The following is a 15,795-nucleotide window of genomic DNA, read 5'->3' on the forward strand; positions in this document are numbered from 1 at the left end:
ACATTAAAACGAGGTGTACAGATCACTTGTCTGTTTATGCAGTGGAAGTAACAGCAATTATAATGGCACTTGGGTGGGTTCAAACAAATGGGATAAAATTGGCAGTGATTGCTTCGGACAGTTGGTCGGCGCTCACGAGTATTTTAACCATGAAGTCCAGTAGACTTGACTTAGTATTCGAGTCGCACAGGCTACTGTATGAAGCACAGAAAGGTGGGCTCAGGGTGGAGTTTGTGTGGGTCCTGGCGCACGTGGGGATTGAGGGTAATGAGGTGGTGGACATCCTGGCCAAGCAATCGCTGAGAGCACCGGGGAAAAAGGCGGGGCGTCCTGAGTAGAGCGGAAGGGGGCTACGTACAAAAGAGGTGGCAAGGGTATTGGGAAACACAAGAAACGGGGAGACATTTATTCTCAATACAGTCACAGGTGAGCGTGGGAAGGAGATTGGGAGAAGCAGAAGGGAGGAAGTGGTGTTGAGTCGAATGAGGATAGGGCACACGGGGCTAAATGATTCGTTGCATAGGATATGAAAACACAAAGATGGGAAATGTAAACACTGTGGGGAGCGTGAAACGGTTGAACACATTCTAATAGTATGCGGGAAGTATGGAGAGCAGAGGGATCGGTTCACAATGGTGCTGGACCAGGCAGGAGAGACGTTTGGGATGGGAAATGTTCTACAGATGAAAAGGGCCAATATTCAAAAAGGGTTAATAAAGTTTCTCAGGGACACAGGGCTGTTGGACAGGATATAGGCAGAGGGTAATTCATTAGTATTTAATTTGGTTGTTAGTATTTCATTTATCCAATTTTTTGGCTTGGGTTTTGTCTACACTCTGGGTGTGTTTCACTGGCTGTCAGGAGGGATTACTTTTAGTCTGTAACTGCCTGATCTCGTGCCAAACCGTCGGTCCAGTAGGTGGCGGTAATGCCCCACGGCACCGAGGGGTAAACTGCCAATAAACAAAAAGAAGAAGAAGTTTTACGGTGTGATTGTGTGATGGGGCTGGAGACTAGTGACGGGATCTGTCGTTCACTTGAGTAAACGAATCCATTCCAGTTCGTTCAGTAAAAAGATTTGTTCAAACAAATCGTTCAACGGATCGTTCGCCCCCCTCATCTCCCTCCCCGCCCAAACGAATCGTTTGGTTACTGAACGGGAAGTGACGTTGCAGAACGAATCACCAAAGACCGCTTCGCAGTATAACTGAACGGGAAGTGACATTGCTTGGTCCCTCCCTCTCTTGCACACAGGCACCACTCGTCGTAGTTTCAGAAATGAGTGACAGGCGGTATCATTCTGCTTTCACAGACAGCCTCGTCTCCCTCCTGCTGCTGCAAAAGCGAGGGAGAACTTCCGCGTCGTCTGTCCTAGTTCTATGGGCTCAAAGTCATGGCTCGTGCTTGCATTTCGATTTAGGACACGGTTAAACATTTTCCTTTTGTGAGGGGAGTAGGGGTCGGGGGCGCACGGACTTTCTTTAGCAGGTTCTTGATCACATATACAATGCTGCTGCTACCAGCCAACGCAGCATGCTTGCTGTCACGAAAATAAAAATACATCGAAAGTTTCATTTCTAAATATGGAACGACCAACACATCATATTTACATCTCGCTCTGTTGTATTTTTGTTTTTTAGTATTAAGATGATCGTATTGAATTTTTGCACTGGTATTAATAAATAAAATAATCCGGTCAGCTCCCCTGTCGTCCCCGCATCTCAGATCGTCAAATGCTGACGAGAAATAATTGTTTGCTCTTTACGATGTCGCCTTTCTACTCTCATTAGTCTGTTAAGAAAAATGTAGACATATTGCTACATCTCCCGTGTCCGTGTGCTTTGTTTTTGGGCGCTTGAGTAGCACATGATGGACGGATTGACATAATTTGTCAAACCAACCAACACCCGACACGTTTTGACACGAAAAAAAAAAAAAAACACTCGGAAAAAATTGACATGTATATACAGTTTCATTGCAAATCAGTATTATGGTGATCATATTGTTTTTTTGCAATGGTATTAATAAATAAAATAATCCGGTCAGCTCCCCTGTCGTCCCCGCATCTCAGATCGTCAAATGCTGACGAGAAATAATTGGTAGCTCTTTACGATGTCGCCTTTCTACTCTCATTAGTCTGTTAAGAAGAATGTAGACATATTGCGACATCTCCCGTGTCCACGTGCGTTGTTTTTGGGCGCTTGAGTAGCACATGATGGACGGATTGACATAATTTGTCAAACCAACCAACACCCGACACGCTCTGACACGAAAAAAAAAAATAAAACACTTGGAAAAAAATTGACATGTATATAGTTTCATTGCAAATCAGTATTATGGTGATCATACTAAATATTTTTTTTCTGTGCACATATGAGGTAAATATCGCTGCCATGATGCCTCCATATAATGACAGTTCTCTGCCCGCTTCACTGCCGTCACGCGACCGCAGCTCAGCTTTTGCTTGCCTCGTAGCTACCCGTGTTTTAAATTACTGTAAATTTGATCGTATGTCGTCATAGGCAGTCACGAGTTTGTTGAGAAAAGTACTACTCTAAACCATGCTCGCTAGATTTGTGTGGTGTTTTTGTCTGTTTGAGCAGCATTTGATAGGCTCCACGTTAACAAATATGTGACAAAGTCATTTCCTTTCATTTTCTGATTCGTTCACCGCATAGTCATTACTGGAAAATCAAGTTAGCAGCAAGCTAGGTCAGGAACCGGAGGACCGAGTCACTGAACGGGAAGTGACAAAACTCAGTCTTGCCCCCTGCCTGCACGCTGGCTGCTTATTGGCCACACGTGGACGTGAGTGACAGACGCCCTGATTCTGTTTCCGCTCCCTCCCCTGCCCGCGCTGAGGCTGGCGTCTGATTGGTCGTGTGCAATGTCAGAAGACGTTGCCGCTTGCTCAACGCCCTCCCACGCAGCGAACAAGCACCACCTTCATAGAACGAATCAGTGCAGATGGTGATTAGTTCGGTCTCGTTCACCCAAACAATTCGTTCAAAAAGAACGAATCGTTCGCGACCGATACAACACTACTGGAGACTTGTCTTTCCCATCATGCAATCCTGGTCGGAAATGCAAAAGAGAAGACTCGCCAAGGTGGAACATTTTTTCTTTATGCGCGTCTTGTTTTTTTCGTTAATTTTAGTCACTTAACTAAACCGAAGCCTCGACGACGTGTCTGGCATTAGCCGCATTACGGACTCAAACATCAGTCTTCAAGTCTCAGCACTCGTTGAAAGTTTGCGACCTACTTTAGCCTAGCCTAGCTGGCCAACCGCTAACAAAGCTGCAAGGCACGTCGTTAACCGTTCAGAAAATGTCCGGTGTTCTGTCAAAATTTGCTCCCTTATAAAATTTTGCTCCCAAAGCTTCTGTGGCGCTGAAAATGCCCTCTTTTACATTCAGTTGGACTCTCAATGTTATCCAAAGGTGCTAACCAAACTAGATACATCATAAACATACATGAGCAGCACGAAAATGGCGTAAATTAATACTTAATGACACGGCGAAGTCGTTAACAGTGAGAGCGCGGGGTGCAGTTGCTGTGTGCAGCTAACATGGTAGGATGTGTCTGAGAACTTTTGTACATGTCTTTACATGATCAAACTTAAGTAAATATTCCTTTCTTTAAAGAAAGTTTGTAGCGTTTACTTTGGAATCGCTGCATTCGCGGCCATTTTTAACGTTACGCGCATGCGCAAAACCGCAAGGTAGCAATTTTTGATGGGTTGCAAAATTTGTGAACACCGGCAGAACGACGCCGGCTGCAGTAAAGTTCGAGGAGGTAAAAGAGGAGCCACCACGTCAAAAACACTCGACTGTGTGCAAAATAATGCACGCAAAGGTCCTTCACAGATTAGAAGGTTGGTCCACTTTGTTGATAAGTAAACTGCACATTACAGACGGATCCCAGTATTGAGAAATCATTTTGGATGTTAAAGGTGATGCTGTCAAGGCATTCGAATTTTTAATCGCAAGCTATAACCTTGAACACCGGTGTTCTGACAAACACCGGCTGTGGCTGGGACGAGGTTTGATAAGCCACAGTTGCCACATTGTATACATAGATTCAGGGCATATTGGAAAACAACAGGAAAATAAGAGTCCATATTTGGACATATTGTGAAGGCAAACTCAACAGATTAATGCTATAATGCTCTCATGCAAGCATAACAAAAGCATACAAAATATGATGTATAATGGTTGTGTTTTAAGCATGAGTAAAATTCTCTCACACAATATGATTATGATTAAGAAAAATAATAGTTGCGCAATTCTTAACACTCACCTTGATTTGTGTGGTCAGCCAGGACTTGAACGTAGCTTTTTCTGTCCATGTTGCGTCCCAGCCAGATTCCCTGTTTTCTCCGTTCTCCTTCCTTGGTTTTAGTGCGCCTTCCTGATCTCTCATCTCCAGCTGTGATCTTGCCTCATTCAGTTTTTATACTCTTCTGAACGTGAGAGCTAAATACCTTCAGAACTTGGGAGGGTGAGCCTCATGTTCCAAAATATTTGATTAGCAAGCTAGTTAAATATTTCAGAACGTGACGATCTACATTACCACTACAATAATAGTCTTTTTGTCACCTGACCCTATCTTCAGAATTTTTTTTCTTTCCAAAATACTTCAAAATACTCATCTGAAATTACAACGAGTGACATCAGTAACGAAGAAACGTTAGGCTAGGACGCGACGATTCTGGTCAAAGACACGCCATAAAAAACCTCAACGTTACGTCGATGCCATGCTAAGGTTGTTTTCACAGGCTTAAACCAGAATTCATCAAATCAGATTTTTCTCCCTAACTCCACTCCGACAAACTCGGGCGCAAGTTAACAATAAGAGAACTGATGCGATTTTCAAAGTAAGGCGTAAAAAGGGAACAATTGTATTTGCTGGGTGACACTTAATGACATCTGTCATAAGCATTCAGTAATGCCCATGGTAGTCTCATTTCATAATTTTGACAGCCTTATGACGCCAAATACCATAACAAGCAGTTAATGAAACAACTGGAACAGTAACTGAACAAATAATTAGCAAAGACAATGGGTTTTGATTGTTATTTAAATCTGTAGCACTGCAATGCATGCTAGAAGGGTGGTGTTTCCTATTAACCCAAATAAATCAACAAATAAAGACGTACTGGGCGATAACCTGCAGGATTCAAAATGAAGGAAAAAAGGAGCTTCTTATAGTCCGAAAATTACGGTAATCCGATTCCAGAAAAGCGTTACTGACAAAACCGGATATATATACTTTTAGATGTAATATTATACAAATTGTAAAGTAGAATGTATAATTAAATTAAAAAAAAAATCTCATGTGGCAGCTTTTATTTTGGTGTGGCGGCGTGCCACAATCCTTTCTATGTAGAGGAAACCCTGGGTCACTTCCTGTCCTGTAACCCAAAATCAACAGAAAGTGACCATAAATGCCCCAAAGTCAATAATGTGTGATTATGGTCTTGGTCTTGCAGGAGTCTGAGGATGAGGAAGAGTCACTATACGTCAAGAACGTAGAGGAAGAATTCGTTCACATTAAAGAGGAACAGGAGGAGTATTTCATTGAAATGGAGAACACTCAAATTGAGAAGCAGCAGCAACCTCATCCCCTCAAAAAGGGGGAAGAGCACCCTCCATATGTTAAAGTGGAGGTGATAGACATCCCCATGTGGACTGGTGAACCCTTGAAGGGTGAAGATGGAGGTCCGAGTGAGGCCAGCACAGGGGCAGAGCCTCCGTCTGGCAGCAGGAGCAGTTCAAAAGAAGGATTCCAAGCTGACAACCTCTTCGTTCGACCAGCAGGGAGTGACGACTTCACATCACACTCGCTGTTCTGTGAGTATCACGTTACTCACCTTGAGGGGAGTGTGGGGCTCTTTCTGAAGAAGCCGGAACTGACATTTGGTGGCATCCGTTCCATCCGTTTAGTTTTGATGCGATAGTGTGTCCAATCCTTGTTGTTTGACGATATGACTTGATTCATTTTGACATTGGCACATCAGTGCGAGTGGTGCAACACATGTACAGTGGGGCAAATAAGTATTTAGTCAACCACTAATTTTGCAAGTTCTCCCACTTGAAAATATTAGAGGCCTGTAATTGTCACCATGGTTAAACCTCAACCATGAGAGACAGAATGTGGGCAAAAAAGAAAATCACATTGTTTGATTTTTAAATAATTTATTCGCAAATCATGGTGGAAAATAAGTTTTTGGTCAATACAAAAAGTTCGTCTCAATACTTTGTTTGTACCCTTTGTTGGCAATAACGGAGTCCAAACGTTTTCTATAACTCTTCACAAGCTTTTCACACACTGTTGCTGGTATTTTGGCCCATTCATCCATGCAGATCTCCTCTAGAGCAGTGATGTTTTGGGGCTGTCGTTGGGCAACACGGACTTTCTACTCCCTCCGCAGATTTTCTATTGGGTTGAGACCTGGGGACTGGCTATGCCACTCCAGGACCTTGAAATGCTTCTTACGAAGCCACTCCTTTGTTGACCTGGCTGTGTGTTTGGGATCATTGTCATGCTAAAAGACCCAGCCACGTCTCATCTTCAATGCCCTCCCTGATGGAAGGAGATTTTCACTCAAAATCTCTCGATACATGGCCCCATTCATTATTTCCTTTACACAGATCAGTCGTCCTGGTCCCTTTGCAGAAAAACAACCCCAAAGCATGATGTTTCCACCCTTATCCTTTACAGTGGGTATGGTGTTCTTTGGAAGCAATTCAGTCTTCTTTCTCCTCCCAACACGAGAACCTGTGTTTCTACCAAAAAGTTCTATTTTGGTTTCATCTGAAAATGCATGATGTTTCCACCCCCATGCTTCACAGTGGGTATGGTGCAATTCAGTATTCTTTTTCCTCCAAACAAGAGAACCTGTGTTTCTACCGAAAAGTTCTATTTTGGTTTAATCTGACCATAACACATTCTCCCAGTCCTCTTTTGGATCATCCAAATGCTCTCTAGTGAACCGAAAACGGACCTGGACATGTAGTTTCTTCAGCAGTGGGGACATGAGGATATGTGTCCCTGGCAGCGCATTGTGTTACTGATAGTAGCCTTTGTTATTGTGGTCCCAGCTCTCTGTAGGTCATTCACTAGGTCCCCCCGTGTGGTTCTGGGATTTTTGCTCCCCGCTCGTGTTATTATTATTTTGACGCCACGGGGTGAGGAGGGAGTTGAAAGTCCAAATTGCCCGATGATAGCCCCAAAACATCACTGCTCTAGAGGAGATCTGCATGGGGGAATGGGCCAAAATACCAGCAACAGTGTGTGAAAAGCTTGTGAAGAATTACAGAAAAAGTTTGGCCTCCGTTATTGCCAACAAAGGGTACATAACAAAGTATTGCGATGAACTTTTTGTTTTGACCAAATACTTATTTTCCACCATGATTTGCAAATAAATTCTTTAAAAATCAAACAATGTGCTTTTCTGTTTTTTTTCCCACATTCTGTCTCATGGTTGAGGTTTACCCATGTTGACAATTACAGTCCTCTCTAATATTTTCAAGTGGGAGAACTTGCACAATTAGTAGTTGACTAAATACTTATTTGCCCCACTGTATGTGTAAACTTAGGAAACGGAAGTGTGTGTAGAGTGAGCGTTTGCAGAACAAGCATATGCACCATGATTGTGTGAAAGACGAGCACATGGTGCAAAAAACTCAAGTTCTGTTCCGAGACTCCTCCAATTTTACCAAATTACCAAAATGTCAACATGCATGTGTGATACATGATTTGAAAGTTTAAAATATCTTTTTTGTGTTTTGTTTAAGCAGGAGGGCAAATTTTAACACCCTAAATGTTTTGGACACCCATACATATTAAATAACAAACACTTCAAGTCACATTTTGGAACACAAATTTTATTCAAATCAACAAAGGGGAGATAATTGGGCCATTTTGGAGCAGGGGAAGAATTATTTTTTTTGTCTTTGTTTTTTAATCAGGGAAACAAAATCAATGACTAGATCTTGAAGAGGAAGTCCCCCCCACTTTGTAATTTCATAGTCGGCAGGAGTAAGGACTACCCATCTATAGTAATCAGGTGGTCCTTCTCGGATGATGCTAACATCCTCCCCCCTGTTGTATGCAATGTGGCTTCTTGCGGTAACGCACAGAGAAGCCATTGTCATCATCATGCCCTTTATTGTTTCCTCTCGCACAACTGATACTGGGGGCTGAAACTGTCTGCGGTCCAAAATTGTCCTTCCAGATTGACGTTCCTCCAAACTACTGCCCAACAATTGTTGCAATCTTTGTTGTTGTATAGCCCTTATTCCAGCAATTGTGCGTTTCTACTCAGGATGTATTCAAAGGTAATGTTTAAAAATGCTTCCATGTGTAAAACGAGGAGCAGAAATGTCACGTCAGTATTGTTCGCCTCCGCGGTTTCCAAAAAAGGATCGCTTTGTGAAATACCGACAGTTCGTCCTGCTCATTAATATTCCGCTGGGGTTCAAATTGAAACGGCTGAACAGACGACATGACCCGTTGACGTCACTTCCTAGAGTGCATTGCTAAGACGACAACAATGGCGACCGACTAGTTAAGCTAATGTTACAAATTTTCTAAAAACAAAAACATCGAGAGGGGTTTTAATATCAAATTATTCTGACTCATATTAACATGGATTTTTAAGAACTACAAGTCTTTATGTCCGTGGATCTCTTTAAGGTTATCATACTGTCAAAATCCCATAACTCCCATAGCTCCATAACATCTCTTGCTTTGGCTCAGATTTTTATACGGCGACCAGTGTTGTTAGTCCTGCTTTAAAAAAGTATTTAGTTATTGCTTTAATGAATTAAGAATCTAATTACTTCTCCCATAGAATAATTGAGTTAGTAACTAAGTTACCTCATTGTAAGACTACCGTATTTTCCGCACTATAAGGCGCACCTGAAAGCCTTCAATTTTCTCAAAAGCAGACAGTATGCCCTTTAATCCAATGCGCCATATACACTCACCAGCCACTTTATTAGGTACACCATGCTAGTATCGGGTTGAACCCCCTTTTGCCTTCAGAACTGCCTCAATTCTTTGTGGCATAGATTCAACAAGGTGCTGGAAGCATTCCTCAGAGAGTTTGGTCCATATTGACATGATGGCATCACACAGTTGGTGCAGATTTGTCAGCTGCACATCCATGATGCGAATCTCCCATTCCACCACATCCCAAAGATGCTCTATTGGATTGAGATCTGGTGACTGTGGAGGCCATTTGAGTACAGTGAACTCATTGTCATGTTCAAGAAACCAGTCTGAGATGATTCCAGCTTTATGACGTGGCGCATTATCCTGCTGAAAGTAGCCATCAGAAGTTGGGTACATTGTGGTCATAAAGGGATGGACATGGTCAGCAACAATACTCAGGTAGGCTGTGGCGTTCCAATGATGCTCAATTGGTACCAAGGGGTCCAAAGAGTGCCAAGAAAATATTCCCCATACCATTACACCACCACCACCAGCCTGAACCGTTGATACAAGGCAGGATGGATCCATGCTTTCATGTTGTTGACGCCAAATTCTGACCCTACCATCCGAATGTCGCAGCAGAATTCGAGACTATTCAGACTAGACTACGTTTTTCCAATCTTCTATTGTCCAATTTCGATGAGCTTGTGCAAATTGTAGCCTCAGGTTCCTGTTCTTAGCTGAAAGGAGTGGCACCTAGCGTGGTCTTCTGCTGCTGTAGCCCATCTGCCTCAAAGTTCGACGTACTGTGCGTTCAGAGATGCTCTTCTGCCTACTTTGGTTGTAATGGGTGGTTATTTGAGTCACTGTTGCCTTTCTATCAGCTCGAACCAGTCTGGCCATTCTCCTCTGACCTCTGGCATCAACAAGCCATTTTCGCCCACAGAACTGCCGCTCACTGAATATTTTTTCTTTTTCGGACCATCCTCTGTAAACCCTAGAGATGGTTGTGCGTGAAAATCCCAGTAGATCAGCAGTTTCTGAAATACTCAGACCAGCCCTTCTGGCACCAACAGCCATGCCACGTTCAAAGTCACTCAAATCACCTTTCTTCCCCATACTGATGCTCTGTTTGAACTGCTGGAGATTGTCTTAAACCATGTCTACATGCCTAAATGCACTGAGTTGCCGCCATGTGATTGGCTGATTAGAAATTAAGTGTTAACGAGCAATTGGACAGGTGTACCTGATAAAGTGGCCGGTGAGTGTATAAATATGAATCAATATTGGTTAATTATGGCAAAACAAAGGCAGTTACGGGCTACAACAGTCACTGTAAGTCCAGGAACTGTACATCTTATAATAAAGTACAATAAAGTACAAAGTACAAAAATATTGAAAAAACATGCGATTGACTCTACCAGTGATTTATCACTGTCACCTGACAGGTTAGCTCCACGCACAACGCTGCAGTCAGCCATTTTTTTTGGTTTTGCTTTGGTGCATGCGCCATTAAAGGATTTGATGTGACATCATGTTACGTGCCAAAGATGGCTCGCGAAAGACGTAACATAAAACAATCCACACAAAAAGTACAAGTGGACACAAATTTACAGTGGTACCGCTACATACGATCGCTTCGACACATGAACTTTTCGACATCCGACGTAAAATTTGACTCGCCATTTGTTTCTACATCCGACGACATGCTCGAAATACGACGACAATGGCAGCACCGCAGACGAATGCACGGCGGATTTTCTTGTGTGACAAATCAACACTGGTTTCAGAAAAGGTTGGTACAGGTGGTGAAACAAGGAAAAAGTTGACGCTCACCTTCTAAATGAAGATGCAAATGACAGAAAAATATGAGCGTAGGGTGGGCATCCGTGAAATGGCTCAACAATACATCTCCACGGTCCTCCTCCGACCATCGTTCGCCAGTCTTTATAAGTTAAGCTGACAATTCTTATTGTGGTAACATCTCCAGAGAAATCGCCAACTTCGCCACGTTTTTATCATTTATTTCACAACTTATTCAAAACAAAAACACCTTCTGTCTGCCGCAATTGACGTGTTCTCAAGAAAACATTCAAAGTGAAAGTGAAACTCAAGCTCACCGGTCTGTCTCTGGCAGTCAGCCCCGCGGTGCGTTCAGGGTCAGCAAAAAACGTCCGCCACATTAGAACCCGATTCGTTACATTAATACAGGAATTATTATTATTATTATTATTATTCCGATTTTGATTTATAATTTATTTGTTTTGCTATGTGTAGTTGCCATTTGTAATAGTACCAGCAGTATTATTTAAGGATTTAGTGAAGGTTTTTGGGCTGTGGAACGAATTAATGGAATTATAATGTATTCCTATGGGAAAATCCTGCTCGACATACGACCATTTCGACTTACAAACAAGGTCCTGGAACGGATTAACTTCGTATGTAGAGGTACCACTGTATTTACACAATAATCAAACTCTCAATGAATATGTACAAAATGCCGAGGAAGCGTGACTTCAGGGTAACCCCAGGCCAAAACAACAAACAAAAGGAATTACACTCAAACCCCACCCGCTAACTAAGCCCTGATCATGTAAAAGGAACAAAGAAAACACAGCTTCTAACCTAACTTCCTACTCTTTCCAAAACAGGAGAAAACGGGTTGAACAGGAATGGCGACATACCCTTACCAGCTTCAGTGCTCTTATTTACAGAGGTGAACAAAAACGATCCAATAATGAATAAACACAAAAGACCTCACCGAAAAAGCGGGAGTGTATCAAACTAGCGATCAAAATGCAAACGAGCGTGAATGGCGAGCAAACAGCTAGCGAGGAGGAACGCGACAGAATGCTGCCAAATTGCGACCTCCCAGAACGTTGACAGCGGCAGGTTTAAGAAGCTTGGCGCCTTTTTCCGTGGCCAATCAGTGGCGGTGACGTCGTCGGTTCGTCCTGCGTCGATCAGTTGTCGTCACAGTGGGAGGGGAAGCAGCCAGCTGGTGGAGGCGATGATCAGCTGACTGGAAGAATCTCTGAAAATTACCTATAGGCTGTATTGGCTGAGCGAAAATTTTGTTGGTTCATTCCACTAAAGTGGATCTACATGACCTCTATATTGTAATTTACATATGATGCTAATTAGTACCCAAAAAAAAGTTCTACTCACGGTTTCCAGTCATTTTTTAGCAATTAGTGTTTTCGTGTCGGTCTTTTTTTTTCCCCGTGGCGCAGTAATATTGATACGGCGGAGTCGTATCGTCAGTGTGTGAAGCCATTTTAGATCACGTGCACCAATAGAAGACGAGGATTGTTGCTATGGTTTGTAAAACAAACAACATGGCGGCGACCATGTCAAGCTACGACACGAGCGAAGATGAACAAAAGATAAGAAAAACGCATTTGAAATTTAGTCAAAAGGCATCGAAACGATGCTATATGTATCTCTCAGCTGTCCAAGGGCGAAAAAGGGCAGGAATTTGGAAAAAACGTGCACAGCCCGCGTGGTTGCGTCAGACAATGGCTTTCTCCCCAGGCTTCGTCGAAGGATATTGCTGAAAATGTGTCGACTGGGATTTTTAACGACATTCACTACGGGTAAGCCACACGCACGCCTTTACCACAAGGTTAATTGTTATTAACTTATGCTCACAAAATTCTTATTTAAACTAGTGTTGTAACGATACCATTTTTTTAGCCCAGATATCAATACCACTTTTTGTTATAAAATGTATATACAGTGTATAGAAAGTGAATCCAGTAGAACTTTTTATTGCATACCTGTTATGGGTGACAATGGTTAAATAAACCTTTTGGCTCAAGAACATCAAGCTGTAGTCAATAAAAGCCCTGATACTGACGTGGCAGTAATTGCTGTAAGTCTGCAGATAGATTTACAGTGTAAATTGCATTTTTTTCACAGGAGGAGGCAACAGAACGATGACTGACGTCTCTAAGGTCTCTGCAGCTCCTGGCACTAGTGTGTGTTCAGCACTCATTGGCATCCATCCATTCACAGGTTGTGACTCTGCTTGTGCCTTTCATGGCAAAGGCAAAAAAAAAAATTCTTTTGCACGTCATAAAAAAGAATACCTGGCTGGGTTTGCAAAGCTGGGCAGCAGTTTTAAACTTGACCTACAAACATTTAACACGTTGTGTAAATACGTGTGCCGTGCCACCTGTTTGGCCAGTCATTTGCCAAAAATGATGCCAAATGCAGATCTTTCTGTATGGCCTCGTCAGTCTTGCCAGAAGATTCTATTCCCCCAAAAACTGATGCTCTGTACCAACATTGCAGGACAGCAAACTATCAAGCAGCAATTATGAAACGTTGTCTGACAGGTAAAATGTGTGCCCCTTCACCCATTGGGAATGGGTGGGACATTGAGGATGAGCAGTTGGCAGTGACATGGATGACTAAAAATCCTGCCCCTGATACTGTTTTGCAAGTAGTCAACTGTAGTTGAAAGGCAACCAATTGTGACACGGGAAGATGTTCCTGTATGTCTGCAAAACTTTCTTGTACTGATTTATATCGGTGCCAAGCATGTAGGGGTGGGCGATATGGCCTTAAACATGTATCACGATAAATGGAGCAGATTTATCTCGATAACGATAAATGACGATAAAGTCGTCCAAGCGGACTGTTATATAATTTGAAAATCTGAATCAATGCATGAAATACAGATTACCAGTTTCTTGTTCATTTAGTTACCAGCATTCAATTTGATATATTTAACAAATGTACATGCAGTCTAGACATTAGGTTTATACAAATGAATTGTAAACAATAAGAATTCAAGTATGAGCATTTATAACAGAGTGTATGGCTTGAACAATGTACATTGTCAAAATCGATATGCCTGTGCAAACATGTCATTGTAACACAAATGACTTGCAGCTCGAACAGTACACTTCAAAAAGACAATTTATTGTTAATGGCTGCTGTGACATAATTATTCAATACAAGTGTTTACTTTATGGTTTCAGGGTCTCCCCCCCCAGTGCATTTTTTAATAAATGCACACATACATGAACCCCCAAACAGACAGACAGACGGACACACATTAAAGCTATATTGATCTTCTGCAAATGAAACACTTAAGATTTTATGATAGCAATAATGACACAGAATTAAGCACATACAGAAAAATAGCTGGGGCCATTTGTGCTTTATGCTGAATGCTTTACCATCACAAAAGCTATCAGAGAAATCACACACAGTCAGATACAAAATAACGCGACATAGTAATTACTAGATGCAGTCCATGCCCAATCCACTCATTAAATTCAGCCGTTTCGACAAGGTTAGAGCCGCTATCCGACTCCATCACGTTCATTTGTAGCGTTAGCCGCTAGCGGCCGTTAGCGGCTAGCGTTAGCCTGTGGCCTGGCTACCGGTAGAAAGCACTGAAAGCACCATCTCCGGAAATTGTGAGAACAAGGGAGGACAGCTGGTGAAAGCCCGTCTGGATGCCACCAAGAGTCTATTAAATGTCGGGTGAAAGTTTGGCGTACCTCCCTTAAGCCACACTCCATCACGTTTTGCTTGTAGCATTAGCTGCTAGCGTTAGCTTACCGGGCTTCTGTTTGATTGGCTTCCTGATGATCACGTGACTCCCTACGTAAGTACATTCACTGCTTTCTTAAAGGGGAATGAGCATAGACGAACAACAGAGTCAAAGCGGGATGAAAAGACTATTTTCTTGTTTTATTAATTTACCGAATTTACCGACATAGTCAAAATTACGTCGGTCATCGTGAAGAATTTCGGTGACGGTAAATTTTCGGTTTACCGCCCAGCTCTACAAGCATGCGAGAATGTTTCCAAGGAAACAGAAGACACTTGGATGGGATGATGACTTTGATGAAAGCGATTTTGAGGAGTAATGTTGTCATGTACAGTTTTACTATTTTTTATATCCATATATATATATTTTAAATTCGTTTTTTTCAATATTTGTATGTGTAATAATGTGTATATAGTATATATATATATAGTATATATGTATATAGTATGAGACACTTCCATGTTTAAATAAATGTTGTGTACCAACAGTACCATACTTGAACGATTCCAACCTTTTGTATATATACAGTGTGATTAAAAAAGGCTGTGCCAAAATCATAATGCCATGTCAAAAACAAAAAACATAAAAAAACAAAAAAAAAAACTACCTAGGACAGATGTAGGAAGTAACTAAGTTCAATTTCATGTTTTCATAGTATTCAAATATGGCCATCACCAGCAGCATGGACAACATCAAGTTGACATGAGAATTCCTCCCTCCCGCGTTGATTGCGTCTGTTATTCTTTCATGTCATCAATATTTGCTGGAAGTGGTGGAACATACACTTAGTGTATAACATACGTTATGCGCCATAAAGATTGATAATGAACTTTGTCTTTAACATACCAACACGTCCAGCAAGTACTGATGATGTGAAATATCGAACAACAGTTGCAATCAAGACAATAACTGCGACATGCACACACGTTTGAGAGGAATTTTCATCGTGGCTTGATTTTGTCCGTGCTGCTGGGTGTGCTCACATTTGAGCACTTGTGAAACATGAAATAAAACTTGGAAGTTATCTTCAACACGTGTCCATCACTTCTTTTGTGATGTCTTTCATTTTTTAAGTATCACCTTATGATTTTGGCACATTATTTTTTGATCACCCTGTAATTTTTTGTCTTATTCCATTTTTGCCATGATTCACATTTAGGAGGGTGTGGTTGCAATTCGGTTGATTTTCAGCCATTTATGATCATGGTGTGCATTTTTTATTTCTTATATTTCATTGCCTAGTAGGTTGTGATATTTTCAATATATGACACATAAGCCTTTAGCT

At 41.9% G+C, this 15,795-nt stretch overlaps 1 protein-coding gene across 3 annotated transcripts in view; it reads left to right on the plus strand.

The window, feature by feature from the left end:
• Positions 1–2,976: 2,976 nt before the first annotated feature.
• LOC130927666 (oocyte zinc finger protein XlCOF6-like) overlaps positions 2,977–15,795 on the plus strand; it is a 40,575-nt gene continuing 27,756 nt past the window's right edge. Inside the window, exons 1-3 of one of the 3 annotated variants that reach the window (XM_057853609.1) lie at positions 3,076–3,108; positions 3,766–3,875; positions 5,493–5,853. In XM_057853609.1, coding sequence (XP_057709592.1) covers positions 5,586–5,853 — 268 coding nt within the window. In that variant the 5' untranslated portion in view covers positions 3,076–3,108; positions 3,766–3,875; positions 5,493–5,585. Of the gene's footprint in view, positions 3,876–5,492; positions 5,854–15,795 lie in introns of all 3 variants that reach the window. The other 2 variants (XM_057853606.1, XM_057853608.1) reach the window with 2 other exon arrangements.

This window comes from Corythoichthys intestinalis, chromosome 13 (assembly GCF_030265065.1).
Source record: "Corythoichthys intestinalis isolate RoL2023-P3 chromosome 13, ASM3026506v1, whole genome shotgun sequence".
In the NCBI taxonomy this organism is placed as follows: Eukaryota; Metazoa; Chordata; class Actinopteri; order Syngnathiformes; family Syngnathidae; genus Corythoichthys; species Corythoichthys intestinalis.